The sequence below is a fragment of the Saccostrea echinata genome, unplaced genomic scaffold (genome assembly GCF_033153115.1).
Source record: "Saccostrea echinata isolate AGI-Se365-2 ecotype Australia unplaced genomic scaffold, CSIRO_AGI_Sech_v1 ptg000340l, whole genome shotgun sequence".
Classification (NCBI taxonomy): Eukaryota; Metazoa; Mollusca; class Bivalvia; order Ostreida; family Ostreidae; genus Saccostrea; species Saccostrea echinata.
The window spans coordinates 5594-22024 of NW_026890088.1; the positions used below are offsets into that span (position 1 = coordinate 5594).

The 16431-nt window shown below is 33.0% G+C and overlaps 1 protein-coding gene across 1 annotated transcript; it reads left to right on the forward strand.

Moving 5' to 3' along the window:
- Nucleotides 1-5118: 5118 nt before the first annotated feature.
- LOC133178027 (urocanate hydratase-like) lies at nucleotides 5119-16307 on the forward strand. The gene is made up of 21 exons (XM_061312803.1): nucleotides 5119-5278; nucleotides 5616-5746; nucleotides 6054-6207; nucleotides 7160-7288; nucleotides 8112-8173; nucleotides 8283-8349; nucleotides 8457-8513; nucleotides 8812-8898; nucleotides 9266-9417; nucleotides 9759-9867; nucleotides 11125-11195; nucleotides 12110-12207; nucleotides 12561-12669; nucleotides 12831-12919; nucleotides 13344-13414; nucleotides 13858-13956; nucleotides 14286-14385; nucleotides 14492-14573; nucleotides 15529-15577; nucleotides 15712-15762; nucleotides 15986-16307. The coding sequence occupies exons 1-21, from the start codon at nucleotides 5153-5155 to the stop codon at nucleotides 16124-16126; spliced, it is 2034 nt and encodes a 677-aa protein (XP_061168787.1). The 5' UTR covers nucleotides 5119-5152; the 3' UTR covers nucleotides 16127-16307.
- Nucleotides 16308-16431: the final 124 nt, after the last annotated feature.

Here is a 16431-nt window from a genome sequence, read left to right on the forward strand (position 1 = left end):
TTTGATTTTATGTATACATCACAAGTTGACCTTCGTTAAAAAGGTACGCAAATTATTCCATTGATTTTTTTTTTTCAATTTATGACAGAAATTGGTAAATTTCCATGGAATTCTTTGGATAACCACGATATGAATGATGTTTAAAATTATCAATTTACAAAGAAAATTCACTGAATCCCACATTTTATTGAATAAATTAATGATACATATATTATGTTTCATTTTCATTATTTGTGGACAAAATTTGGTATAACTAGTGAATGCATTCTACAAAAAATATACAGTCATGTAACTGTTTCATTAATTGGAAGTTGCATCATTAATTATAGAGAGAAAATGTGCATTCGAGATTTAGTGTGATTTATAAGCACAATGTAAATTTACAGATTTTTAATTCTGTAAAAGAATTTTATTCTTCTTTCAGAACTTGTGCTAGTAATCCAATAAAATAAAATGAAAATTGAATGACCGTACTTGTCCAAAACACATTTTATTGTGAAAGATAAGTTTTAAACTTCCTTTACAGCATTAATTTATTTCAGTTTAACCTAACACAATATTATAATGGATAGTTCCATAGTTTTCATCCTTTTTACAAGCTTAAGTTTTCTTTAATACAACGGAAACACAAATGAGAGAAAGCACATAAACTATTTGAAATACATTGTATATATTTCTTAGAATTGAATTGTTGTGTTTATGGAGATACCCCGTTGTCTTTGTTGACGACAGCTTGGAATGATGCGTAACATTATTGACATGATATGTAGACAGTGACTATTTATTTAGTATGTATAATTCTTCCTAATGGAAGGTTATCTTTAATACTAGTCTTATTTTGAATGCTTTATCATAGGATTAGGATTAAGGGGGTGTTAAGGAAGAAAAAAATTATCTATATGAGAGTTTCATGGTTTAAATGAGGTGCAGATGTACAGTTTCTCTGTAGATAACTACTTATTACCCATGATTTTATGTTTTAAGAATTCAGTATTTTGATCTCATTATTAGCAAAGGTTTAAGGACACTTTCAAACTATTGATGTTGACCATAAGCAGTAGTACTAGTAATTACTAGGAAAATAAAAATGGTTTACAGTGCAAAATAGACATCAGATGATAAAATGTTCCGAACATGTTTCTGACACAGGTTAAATGTTCATTACACTAGTACTTTCAATGAAAAGGGTGTATTTTTAAATCCATGAACATGATGAAATTAATATCTTACTTGTGAAATATTTTAGCAAAGACTTTCCAACTCGTTGAATTCAATATCTGCAATCACTTACGCAACACATAACAACTACAGATCATTTTGTATTCAGATGCCCGATCCGATTTTTTTTTATATCATCAATTTTCAAGAATTATTCTAACTTTAAATAAAGCTGTTCAAGAAAAATTAAATTGTGAAATTGAAGGAATTTATATGATTAGTATTCGTATTTGGTACCAAAATATTTATTGTTGAAATATACATCGTATTGCTTAAGGTTAAATTTTCAACAATTAAAATGATTTTCTATTCATGAATGAGACAAGAACTAGGAGATCGGTGTACGTCAAATTTTCATATAATTTGGTGGAATAATTATAATGTAAAGGAATGTGTATCCTCTAAATGAACACATCATAATCGGAATCGTGTGTGACAAGATTGCATGTGTCATGTAACGCTATGTGGATGACAATTATTTCATCACTACAATGAGCAAAACTTGATTTTTTTGGATACATGTCATTGCAAACGACAAAAATGAACGTCAAACGTTCGTTCAAACGTGCGTGAAAATTGCATCAGTGCGTGGGATAAGGAAATTGCCTGTTTTTACTATTGTTTGCCAGGAACTTGCATAACTGAGTTTCTGTAAATTTGAACCCATTGCAATTATGACATGAAAATTCATTCATTTTATACATTCTTACATGTAAAAAATTGCTCGAGTAATCAAGTATAAGGATTTGAACAATGAAATGAGAATTGAACGATGTACTGTATTCCTGCACAAACGCATTTTATGTTGAAATCAAATTCGACAAATTCCATTTACTGCATTTATTTATGTCAATATTACAGCACCAATAATTATCACGAATAGTGTATGCACATAAATTCCTTTCTTCAAGTTTTTTTGGGCACAATAAATACCCAAATGGAAAAAACCACTTCAAAATGTTTGAAACACATTAAATAGTTTTATTTTATATCTGGAAATGGAATTGTTGTGTTTATATAGATCCCCTATTGGTTTTAAGGACTGTTGGAAAATGGCTCGGAATTGGCCGGATGCATCGATAGAAAAATGATCACGACCATGACAAGAGTTGTAGCAGTCTGTTCAGTATATACTAGTAGTATTCTTACTTATGGTAAGCTTGCTTGATGTTTAAGATAATTAGTTAAGAAATGGTTTAAATAAGATTAGCACTGTAATAAAAACAATGGAAAATATTAATCTTCATAAAAGTGTTAGTAAATAATGTACTTAATGTTTGGGGGAAAGGAAAATGGCTTCACAGTAAACGAAATATATTTTACAGAAGATAAAAAAACCTGTGGAAGTTAACCTAGCATACCACTCACATTTCTTACACGAGTGAAGTGTAACATATATTTACTCTTAACAATGATAACTATAAAGTTATAATCCTTGAATGTCTTACAGGTGGTGCTTATGGGCGACATCGGTCATTCAACTTTAGTGAAGTAAAAATAAATGCATCAGAATTATATTTATTACAACCGTTTTTGCTATGGAAGGCAGCAACTCTTACAAATCAGGTTTGCGCAGTTAGATGCCTGCAATTTACATCATGTTTTTCCTTTATGAGAAATACACTTTATGGTATTTGTCAGCTTTATTCCCTGAATATAGACAATGGATATGAAATGAAATCTGGGGCGTTGGAGCTTTATCAAAGACAAGGTAAACCAGTAAATCACTAGTAAAAAATGAATTTTCAACTATTTATAATGTTTATGCTTAGTGAAATCAATACGAAGTATTTAATTTTTTTTTTTTTTTGGAATAGCAAAATTTTACATATATACTGTATTTCTAAGAGAATAAAGCTTTGAAACAATAAAACAATGCCTATATATATTAATCATACCATCTGATTAAAAGCATCCTGTGAAGATTTTGGATTCCTCCGTTTAACATCCATGAGGAAGTGTGTGGCTTTATCACATAGATATGTCATGGATGGAAGCGAACAACACATGTTTTTCTGATGGTGGGAAGCTTTTTGGCATAACAGCATCTGATGTTCTGGATGAAATCCAAAATTTAGCATTGAGATCAGGTACATGTAATCATACAATACCATAAAGCTCTCATTGTGTTTAATTTGTACTACATGTATGTGAATTTTCGACAATTATATCCAAAATAAAGTCAATGAGAGTTTCATCTGACTTTGCTTACTATATTAGATTGAAAGACTCTATGCTCAGAGTACATGACACCAAAAATGAATCATGTTTGATTTATTGCTTTTTAAGTGGTTTTTAATTTAGAAACAGATTTAACATCAAAATCTATTGCAAAAGTGTCATGTATTTCCATTAATGGCAATCAAGAAACAAAATGGAATTTATATTGTGGGCAAAAACACACATACACCTATATCATATGTTTCTTTTTATTTCATTTCTAATTCAAACTCCTTCATAAACCTTTTTTACAGAAACTCAGACACATAATGAATATTCATAAATTTAGAGAGAAGAGGGCTGTTGTGATATAGCTCTTTCAATATATCGTTTACCTGTGTACTTCATATTTGTGTGGAAATTTTACGTATCTATAAAGTGAAAAGTTTTGAATAGAAAAGAAAACACGTAATTTGTGTGGAAATTTTACGTACCTATAAAGTGTAAAGTTTTGAATAGAAAAGAAAACACGTAATTTTAAAAAATATGAGAAATATTCAATACAGGAGACAAAAACAGCAGTTTGAGATCATTAATTTTCTTTTAAATATAGAATATTGACTTGATGTAAGGGAGTATATTTATCATGTTAAACCACCCCGTGATTAAGTGGCGTTATTAAAGTGTAGAGTCAAAACCCTTACCAGGTGTTTGAAGTCTCGAAGTTACAGAATTCTATACATAAAAATCGCATTCAACAAATGTTTACTAGTTAAAATGCCAATGTGATACAGAAAAACTTTGAAGAAAAATTAACCCTTGAAATTCTTTGATGTTAAATGTAGTTATATGCAGGCTTCCTTGATAATTATGTATGTTACGTAGCGTTTTGGTATTAAACAATATCGATAGTACACGTACATATATATGATAAAAAATTAGAAATAAATAAAATATATAAATATTTTGTGATTTTGCATACAAAATTTCTTCTACAGATCCCACACTGACATGGTTCTTCATCGATGGAAATGACATTTACAGAAAAGGAGACTGGGTATTTTCTGAAGGATCCCCAATATCTTTTCTTCCCTGGGATGAATTCCAACCACAACGACGAAGGGATGAAAATTGTTTGCGTGTTTATAAAGGGAAGTATCACGATGCACCCTATGATACTTTTGTGGCCAGATTTATTTGCGAGAGAAAGATTGCTATATAGCTCTGATGTTTTTGACAAATATATTCGTCGTTTTTGTCAATATGCATAAAGAAAATTTCAGAGAGTTTTTCTAGCATAACAATTTCAATTCACTATTATCACTTTCTTTGTCATCAGATTGGATCATTAATAATTGTGTTTTCTCTGGATATGAACAATAGTTTGTCATATTACTTGTTTATTCCTTTCTTGATTATCAAGAATCAGTCTATTTATACTCTCACAGACTGTTGTAAATACACGCATATAAGTTTTTATATTGCATGTTGTTCCTATTTGCTTATGAACACACTGTTTAATGATTATTAAATGCATTGTTATATAGTTTTCAACGTAATAATTCTCAAAGCTATACCAAAAACTGGTACTTAAAAGGTTTTTATGTACGTGTTTATTTCAAGAATAAGTTAAATGATGAAATAAAATTACGAGATTTCTTGAGATACAATCAAACTACTGACAAGAGTCTCTCAGATAACAGTGAACGCGACCCCTTTATCAGTGTGAGGGTTTATAATCGGCAAGACAATTACCTCACAAGGCCAAACAAACATGACGTCTTTAAAGGACATATTTGAGGGATTGCCTTTAGACCCTCTCCCACCCAAGAGGCAACGGGATGAGACTGTTGCCCATGCACCTGTTAGGACCCCCAATTTAAGTCCTGAGGAGCAGGCGGTAAATGTTTTTATTATTACTCTTCATTAATAATATGAACATGCTGGTAAATATACGCTGTAAACAAGCGCTGTTATGGATTAAGTGTCATCACCTAAATAACCGAAATATGACAGAGTTTGGGTATATGAACAACAAAGATTTTGATAAGTGTTACAAAAGTTACATGTATGTATCTTGCATTATACATCATAGGTATAGCAGTGCCCAATGGTGAAAAAACATTTACTTGCGTTCACAGTATTGTTTTTCTTTTAATTTGAAGATAGGCAAACTAGTTTAGACTATCAATGCAAAGCTGTTTCAATACAGTAAAGTGTCTTAATTCAATTTACAGTTAGCCCTGGAAAATGCCTTGAGATATTTTCCTGTAGAAGTTCATGAAACATTGGCAGAGGAGTTTGCAGACGAACTTAGGAACTATGGACATATCTATATGTACAGGTTTATGCCCGAAACACAAATGAGGTACTGAGCTTTTATCACTATTACAGGAAATATAATTATTAATTTGTATTGTGACTTAATTTACATTTCATTTTACACTTATTTTGCTCTTACTAAATCATTTTATATGCACTGGGCTAAAAAGTGGCATAAAAAAAACTTTTGAGGTAGTACATGTAGTTTTAAATTTAAAGTAAAGTCATTAATTCTGCGAAAAATATTATAATAGTGGGATATGGCGTTTTAGATTGGAAATAATTTTGACATTAATATGTGTAAATTTTTACATCATATATCAGAAGTGTTTACATTTTTCCTTTCCACGAAGAGCATACCCAATAGATGAGATTCCAGCACGCACCCGGCATGCTGCTGCAATAATTCATATGATTCTTAATAACCTTGACCCCTGTGTTGCTCAGTTCCCACAGGAGCTTGTAACATATGGAGGAAATGGACAGGTGTTCTCAAACTGGGCACAGGTAATTGTTGTTCGCTTCAGTTCTTTGATACCTAACTTCTCTAAAGAACGTAGGGGTATATTGTTATTTTTTCCGTACTTCAAACTTTCTTGTCATTGGAACTCCTCATTGAATTTAAGGTACCCAAAAGATTTCTTAATTTGATTCAGTTAGATTAGGTCAATTGCCAAGTGGCTAGATTACCTTAGTAGAATCTTGCACGCATGATTTCACTTAAGATGGCGTCTTCGCTAGCCAAGTGTCCGATTCGTTTACCCTCATCACCCAAGGGGGAGATGAGGGTAAACGAATCGGACACTTGGCTAGCGAAGATTTAAAGATGGATATTTTGCTTTGGATCCTGCACTTCATTGTATCTTCGTATTGCTAAGTTAAATTATAAACTGTACACTGACATAATTTTATACATGTTGAAGATATACTAGTACTTCAAATGCTGCTTGAGATGTACCGTTTTCTGCATTACATATCAAATTAATTTTTCTGAATCAACTCCATGTCCTTCTGACTATATTTGCAACATTGATCAAATAATATTTGGATAGATTTTTAATATGACCATTATTGTACATATTAAGGTCATGTTTAAAGTGTTTTGAACTGTTCTCAATATCTTGCTTGTCAAGCATTAAGAATACTTTTAATTTATGATTCAGATTATAAAGTCACATAAATATGAAATCTTTCATTGCCTACATTAATTTGGTCTACGGAAAAGATATACTGTTAAAGGCCCCATATTAGAAGCAAACTGAAGGGTGCAACATATATTATTCCTTATGGTTACATCCTATTTTGATTGAATGTTTATATTTCAGTATAATTTTTTTAGTAAATTTGCATATCCAAAAGGTTTGGGAAAATTTATGTACCAAAGTTTCTCTTCAGTGTAATTCTTTTTTCATGTTGTTTTATTTCGATAAAGTTACTAGTTGTTTTTTCCTTGTGATAGTTTCTTCTTACGATGAAATATCTATCAGAGATGACGGATGAGCAAACTCTTGTAATGTATTCCGGTCACCCTGCAGGACTCTTTCCGAGCTCGACCTCCGCACCACGAGTGGTTGTTACCAACGGTATGGTTAGTAAAAGAAATCTTATTTGCTTTAAATTTTATCAAACTTTGAAATGCAAAATGTTTGCTTTTTTGTTTGTTGTTTAACGTCCCTCTCGAGAATTTTTCACTCATATGGAGACGCCACCACTTGCCGGTAGAGGGCTACAAATTTTGACCCATACTCGGCACTCAGGGCCATTGAGCAGTGATGGGTCTTTTTCGTGCCAGCACCTACTGCGACATGGGACCTCGGTTTATACGGTCTCATCTGAAGGACCGGTCTCGGGATTCGAACCCGCGACGTAAGGATCAATTCCTTGCTCCGCGACTCTAGAGCAGACGCTCTAACCACTGCGCTACGCGGGCGACGAAATTGCAAAATATACAATAGATTGGTACCCATGGAATCTTGTGCTATAAATTAAATAATTTATTCTTAGCGTGATTTTAATATCAAAAGACTTGGGATTACGATTGTTTACGAAAAATACACATGTACACCTCTACAATTTTTGTGAATCATTTGCATGATAAGAAATATGAATTACTTCTTATTAAAAATCAAAAGTAATCTTTTTACCGTTTTAGATTATTTATCAAAATTACGCAAAAGTTTTCTCTATTAAAAATGTGTGATTAACAATAGAGAAACTAATTTAGGCGGGTTGTTGCATCGAGACAGAATTCTATTTCACATTTTACTGTAAGTCTCTTTTGATTTGCGAGAGCTATACTTTGGCTTTATTATGGCAATGTTTATTACATTGGTATACTCATATTAATGTTCATGTTCAAGTGACAGAAAAAGTTGAGCTTCATATATTCAATTGATTTGAATCCATTTCAGGTCATTCCTAATTACTCCTCCAGGGAAATGTATGAAAAGATGTTCGCTCTTGGTGTCTCAATGTGAGTCTGTCGTTTTCTTTCTTTATTTGTACAACATTTTAAGTATTTCTTAATTTTTTTATCATTAGTTAAGAATTGAAAAAAATCAAACAAAGCATTTTTGTGGCAGGTATGGACAGATGACAGCTGGTAGCTTTTGTTACATAGGACCACAGGGAATCGTGCATGGAACTACGGTAAGAACAATTTACAACCGCCTACTAATTAAGTTTACATTTGTTAGAATATTTCATTAACGTTTGCTTAGCAAACTTTCGTTTTATTTTATTTTATTTCTGTATAGTTGACTGTTTTGAATGCTGCTCGCAAACACCTGGGATGTACAGATATGACAGGAAAGGTACAGAATAATAGTGGATAAAAGGCAACAGAGACCAAATTGAATGTGAAATTGTCAGTGCTGGTCTACTAGTATTGGCTAGAACTTAATTTACAAAAATATATATATGTGATGCTGTCTATTTAAAGGCTTTAGTTTTCATTTTGTGCTATATCATACCAACAATCTTCAAGGTCATTTAGATCTTTCTTAAATAAGTTTATTTATTTACTACCTTCTGTAATGAAAAATAGAAAAGAACTTATAATGATGCCAGATTTGGTTATCCACAATTCGTTCTCTGAATATACTGTTTAAGGTGTTTGTGTCATCTGGTCTGGGTGGTATGAGTGGTGCTCAACCGAAGGCTGGAACCATCTGTGGCTGCATTAGTGTTGTTGCCGAGGTACTTATATATTTCGTTCCAGACACCCACAGTGTGGAATATATCTCTTGGCCAGGGGTATTAGTACAAAAAATATTAATATTTTTTATGCAGCATGTTGAAAAGCCTGATTCACTTTCGGAAATATTCGTTTGAATTGTCACTTTCATCCTCTATATGGATTACAAAGTGTTAAAATTAAATTAAAATTTCTGTCATCGAGACAAACGCTCTCAAACCAATTTTCCCTCTGTTTTGAGTGCCCTTTAGTGGCAGTGGTAAAACACACAAGCATTTTTTTTTTTGGTGTTCAACCCGTTGATGAACTTAATTATTTGACTGTAATAATTTTATTTTTAAAAATCAATCACTGTAAATCTTAATAAAGGTCAGCAAAGAAGCTTTGGAAAAGAGGTACAACCAAGGATGGGTGATGAAGATAACAGGGGATTTGACAGAATGTGTCAGTCTCATACGCCAGGCCAAGAAAATGAAGAGGAAATGCAGCATTGGATACCATGGAAATGTGGTGGATTTGTGGTACATTAAGTTTGGCAAATAATATTCTAGTACGGAAAGTTCTAGCAAAGAAAGGGGGGAAAAATAAAAGCCACCTTCCTGAAATCATTCATGATTAATTTGAAAACGTAACATAAATATATAATAATTTCAAGTGATATATTTATATACTTCCTCAGGGTATTCCAAGGGTATTTATTTGTAGTCTAATAGAAAGCAGGTGGAGTCAAAAATCCAACTATACAAATTAGTGATTGATGAATGACTTGTTTTTATAAGAGATCTTGTTACATGTACAATAAATGAGTCCCATCTAACTATGAGATGCTTATAAGAACGACTTATACCTTCTGTAATCTTAGGGAGCGTTTGGTTTCCGAGTACGAGAGTACAGGTGATCTATTGGCGGATCTTGGGTCGGACCAGACAAGCTGTCACAATCCCTTCCTGGGAGGATATTACCCAGTGCAGGTAAATACATTATATACAATTCTGATTTCATAGAAAGGTAAATTTGCCAAGTGCTACGAAACTGTATACGATGGTTGGGAAATCTAAGCTCTAATACGGTAAATAGATATATCAAAGTGCTTCAATTCAATGGAGACTACATTTAAAACTGTCTGTATAATATGCAGTACAGTGTATCACAAAAGTCCAAAGACCACTTCTTTTATTAAACGTCACTCTTGATGAACTGATCAGCTCAAAAACCTAGCATGCAATTTTGTGAAATAGTTAAACACACATTTTGGAATTAAATATATTGCTATATTTACTTAACAAAGACGCAAACAAAAAGATATGATGAGGTTTTGCCATTTAATTACTGTTTTTAATTAAGGATTAATAATTTACTTTGTAGAATTTAGTTGCTCCCATTTCACACAAATAACAGCCTCAAGGTCACTAGGTTTCCTATGATTTTCATGTTTTGATAGAGCACGTTTTGAACTGAGTATCATTCTTAATAAAATGACAACCAATCTTTATGATAAACGTGATGTAGCGATATAGCCTTTTCACCTGCATATGGGATTTATGTCTCCAGTTGATTCGATGCGCAAGAGCATGCTCTACATACGAACGATTCCTAAAAAAAAAAGCAAGCTATTGACAAACAAGTTGATGAAACAAGAATATCAACAGTCTCGTTTAAAGTCACATTTCGTAAGTTCTATGGTCAATGCAATGACCTTCTCAGCAAATACAATCTATCATTAAGTCAAATACTGACTGACGTTTTTCATACTAATTGTTAGGCCATTATTTACACACTGAATTGTCGACGGATTTTTTCGTTATTTCTCGATCATGACAAGAAGTACACGGCGGGTGTGACCGGTCGGCATGGGTTGCTCACTCCTCCACAGCATCTGATCCGACCTCTGATGTTTTAGAGGTCCGTGTTTGCTCAACTCCTGATTTTTATTGTTTAAATGGTTTTTGAGCTTGAATACTGTTCGTTATCTCCATATGTTTAATTGAAAGTTTTTTGAGCTTTATACGAACATGATATAATGAAATCTTCACCATAAATATTTATCAAATAGTAATCAAATTAAGATACTTTAGAAATTGAACAAGAATTGTACCTAAAGCACATTTTTATATGACAGTCATTTTTCAAGAACAAGCAATCTGTTTTCAAAATGAAAATTTCAAAAATCAAAGTTGAATAAAATTGGTCTTTTTTAGACAACTTTGTTTTGTTTTATATGACTGTAGTTGTCCTATGAGGAAGCAAGAGTTGAAATGCATGAAAATGCTGTAAGGTTCAAGAATTTGGTTCAGGAAAGGTAACATATTTTAATTATTATCAGTATACAGCAATAATTTACTCTCAATGCATGTAATTAAAAATGCTCAGTGTAAGACGTTTAATATATCATTCACAGTAAATTATATAATACAATGCAGTTTAATCTCGTGCTTCATGCAATATTCATGTAATATTGCTGCAGTATGGCCTGACATAGAAGTGCTTCTCTTCGAATTTTTTATGCACGTTTGTTTCATTTGAACTGTAACATGTGTAAGGATACTGAATTCAAAGCGCAGCAGAAAAGCTTCATTTTGCTTCATTAGTTCTTATCGCGCTAATCTTAATTCATTCCCTCATTTCGTGTTAGAAAGTTCATAGGCAATATACGAACCACCTAAACTTCTGTTTTCATTAAATCAGAGGTGATAAAAATATTGGAAAGACTACATGAACAATATTTTATGGTTCCAGTAGACAAGGCTTGTATTGTCTTGGATTGTAGGGCTCATTATTATAACTGTATTTTAGAAGAACGTGGTCTTAATTTCATATCTGCAAATCCAACTTATACTGACAGGTCACTTTTGAAGGATGAAATTCTTCATAATCACATTTCAGTCTTTAATACTTTTAACATTCCAGTCAATGAAGGGAGTTCGTACCACCCTTTCTATACTGGATCCCTAAAATTCTTAAAATCCTTACAAACAAATATGCATTGCAGGGTCTGAACAGCAAATGTTCTACTCACTAGTATCAAATTGCAATCCCATGGTCTTTAATATTACGATTCTTCTGTTTATTAGATAATACATAACACTGATTAAACAGTTAAATAAAGCTTGTCTTTTTTAATATTATATTAATGGAAGCATTTCTAAATTCATTTTAGCATCCAATACTATAGTTTCATACTCGCTGAATATAGCAATGTCTCGATTGTTGCAGTTTAAGACGCCAGGTAGATGCCATCAATAAATTGTCGGCGAGAGGAATGTATTTCTTTGATTATGGAAACGCGTTCCTTCTGGAGGCTGGGCGAGCAGGTATTGTACATGCCTTGTCCCCCACTTAAAATGTAAATTTCCACAATCAAAAATGAATACAGCAATGTTAGTTTTGAACTCTAATGGGAATTTTTGAAATCTGTTTGCGTCCACATTGTTTCTGGTGGTCTTATTTTTTCATGAATGTATTTGACAACCATAAAATAAAAGAAATGCAGGATTATTTTGGATTTGAAAAAAAATCTTCACATAAAAAATTCAACCTCATACACATTACTTAACGGAACAATACTATATTCGTATTAAATTATGAATTTTGAGGATAGTAATATTGATGTACATTTACATTACATACATATATATGATCAAATAGCATTTGATATTCTTGTCAGGGGCGGATGTGGGAAAAAAGTCAGGGGTGACTGGAACAACTTTTCGGTACCCTTCATACGTCCAAGACATCATGGGGGACATATTCTCACTGGGATTCGGTCCGTTCAGGTAGAGACGTCAGGTTGATAATCCTAGGTTTTTAAGAGGAATTCAATATGATCATGAAGTTAAAAAAGAATATCACTTAATATATGAGGAACTAAATTTATGAAAATAACGATATTTATGAAATCAAATGATTTCGATCATTAAAGCCCATTCTTTTGAAGGTGGGTATGCACGTCAGGCAATCCAGGTGATTTAGATACGACAGATGAAATCGCCACTTCTGTTCTAGAGGACATCATAAACAAAGGAGGTAAATCAGCTCTACCGACTCTGTATCATTTAACATTCATTGTCATGTCAGTATACATTCGGGCGAGGTGAATATTGTATTTCGAAGGTGGCTAAATCATCGTTTCGACCTCAAAAACAGCAATAATTGTATATTATTCTGGTTATTAGATATTGGTTTTATGTTGTGGATACATGTACATGAACGTCCTTTGCTTTTAATCATATGTCATGAATAAAAATACTTCCAGAGCAATTCGAGACCTCCATGTTTGTTATCGTCACTGGAAGTTTCTCTCAATTTTCATCTTTAATGGATAATCTCTTTTTGCAGATAAATTTTACAGTTTTGTCTCAGATACATGTAAATAATCACGTACGTTATGCTTCAAACTTTTCTGACATGGTGTTTTCGCTGTGATATGGTTTTATTTGTGTTAATCTAGTCCCGTTAAGCACCAAACAGCAATATGAAGACAACATCAGATGGATAAGGGAAGCTAATCAAAATAAACTGGTTTGTACTAAAACTTCAAGAGCAATAAATTTTTCCTGATCCCTTCACTTTTTGTATTACATAAATGAAGGCTGCTTCGAATTTTCACCCCAAGTTTAAATTCTTATAAGAAGTAAATGGTTAATGCTAGACGTAATATCTTAGAAATACCGTGAAATCACTAATTTTCGTAGGGGGTTAATTTTCGTTGTTTTCAAGGTATGAAGAGACTAACGAATTCATGTCCACCACAAAATCAAAATTTTAAATACATAACTACTTCACAATTCTTTATCCACGAAACAAAATCCCCGCGAGCCCAGTTTTTCCTCAATCCATGAAAATCTGACCCCACGAAGATATGTGATTTTACAATAAATGGTAAACGTGTCTGTATAATTTCGAAAGTCTTCTTATTGACATCATAAGTACGTGTATACATTGAAGCACGAATTCCCCGGCAGGTTGTGGGATCACAAGCCAGAATACTTTATTCAGACCAGAAGGGCAGAACAGAAATAGCTACAGCGTTTAACGAGGCCGTAGGCAGCAAGAAACTTAGGGTAAGCGAACAGTCACATGACTCCTACAGAAGCTTACAGAGTAAACAGCCGTGGGTCTTATATCCGACAAATACGATATTGTACGTTATTTACTTCTACATACATATGTAGTTCCTTATTTAAAGTAGATGGATTTGGAAATTGTCAATGCATGCTCACTAACATTCGTGACAATGCATTTAATTATACATATAACATTAGACATTTAAAAAGATGTTTAAAATCCCGATTTCTGACTTTCTCTTCATTAATACTCGCCAAAATAATTTCTTGCATGAAAGTCCAATATTTCAAAAACTGATGACTTATTTTGCACTGTTTGTTGGCAGGGTCCAGTGGTGATCAGTCGTGACCATCATGACGTCAGCGGTACAGACAGTCCATACAGAGAAACTTCCAACATTCATGATGGATCAGCGTTCTGTGCAGGTTGGCCACTTCTTTCATCTCGTATATATAAATGACAAGAATTGATAATAATAAATTGCTTATAAATGTGTTCACTCTAACAGATGTATGTGTGCTTCTCAATCAGATATGGCTGTGCAGAACTGTATTGGGGATGCTTTCAGAGGAGCCACCTGGGTGGCGCTCCACAATGGCGGGGGAGTAGGATGGTATAAAATATAATTTATTGTTTTACTTGTATACAAAAAAAAACATCAAAATTACTATAGCCATGTGTAATTATAGTAGTTCTTTTCTAACCACCACTTGTATCTGATTATCAAATAGAGTTCTTGTCGCTGCATAGTTGAACAGGGTTTATCAAACAACGATCTTGCTGAAGTGGCAGTTGAAACTTTAAAGGACTGTAAAATTTGACCAATAAGTGCTCCCCAATTTTTTTTTAAAGAAACACGACGACATGAACAAAAATGTTCAATTATGACTATAGAATTTACAGAGCGCAAATCAACTGCATGCTGTAATTATCTCTCAAAATCAGAGAATTTTTGAATTTATTAATGCTTTTAAGTCTGCAGATATTCCCCTGGTATAGAGCATAATTACAGATTTCTTTAAAAAAAAATAATGAAAAAAAATAAAATGCGAACAGTTTGTGACATCACAGAAATAATTTTGTTTGTTTGCTTGTTGTTTAACGTCTCTCTCGAAAATTTTTCTCTTATATGGAGACGCCACCACTTGCCAGTGGAGAGGTGCAAATTTTTTGACTCGGCACTGAGGGCCAATGAGCAGAGAGGGATCTTTTTCGTCCCGGCATCTACTGCAACACGGGACCTCGGTTTATACAGTCTCATCTTAAGGAGCGGTCTCCACGTCCCGCAGTGGATTCGAACCCGTGGCGTAAGGATCTACTCCTTACACCGCGACTCTAAGGCAAACGCTCTAACCCCTGCGCCAAGCGGGCGACTCACAGAAATAAGAAGTGAAAATAATCAATTTCTAAACAATATTTTTTTTGTTAAGATTTTTTTACAACACATACAATTATGTATATTTCAGAGATTTTCAAAATTTAGATTTTATTGGGGAAATATGGTTTTACGGTACACAGATTTTTGTTTTTGTTTTTGCATTTGAGCATATACGTCAACTGTACTTTAGGGGTGAAGTAATCAACGGTGGGTTTGGATTGGTGTTAGATGGATCTAAGGTAAAGCTGACATGTTCTGAACTATGTTTCATCTTTCTGTAAAAATTTATCACTGCAATCTCATCTGAAGTATTGACTGTTGATAAAATATGTATAAACGAAGTTTCCTTAAGTAGAATCCTCGCTATTTACAGGAAGCTGGAGAGAAAGCCAGGAGAATGCTAGCCTGGGATGTGTCAAATGGGGTAAACCTTACTGAATTTTTTTATTCACATTGTTCCGACACCATTGAATGAATCAAACAAAAAAATTCCTACTGCCATTAAAAATGGGCCAGATATTAATCAAAACAGACTTAAAAACTACCCTAGCTCAGTATCAAATCATGGTTTCATTGCTGGTCTTAATTTATAAAGTTTTTCAAAACATAAATGTTTAAAAATGTTGATCAGTAATGTTGTTTTCCAGGTAAATCGTAGATGTTGGGCTGGAAACGCAAAGGCTGAGGAGACAATATGTAGAACCATGGAGGAAAACCCAGGACTTAAAGTGACGGTGCCACATCATGTCCAAGACAGGGACCTCCTAAAAAGGGCTCTTAAAGACTAGATCTATTCACTTTCTGAAAAGGGCTCTTAAAGACTAGATCTATTCACAGTTACTTTCTGAAAAAAAGGCTCTAAAAGACTAGATCTATTCATACTTGTCATTTTTTGTTCTCAGCAAAAGTCTTGCCTGCTCACAAATGATATAATTATATGTGCATGTAATTTTAAACAGTTTTCATTTCTTGTCCAGTTTTTCAGGATTTTGCATTTAATTCTAAATTCAAGCAAAATCAAAAGCTACTAAATAATATGAGTGCATACAATTTTTTTTTTTTTTTTGTCATTCAGAGGATCATGTAAAACATA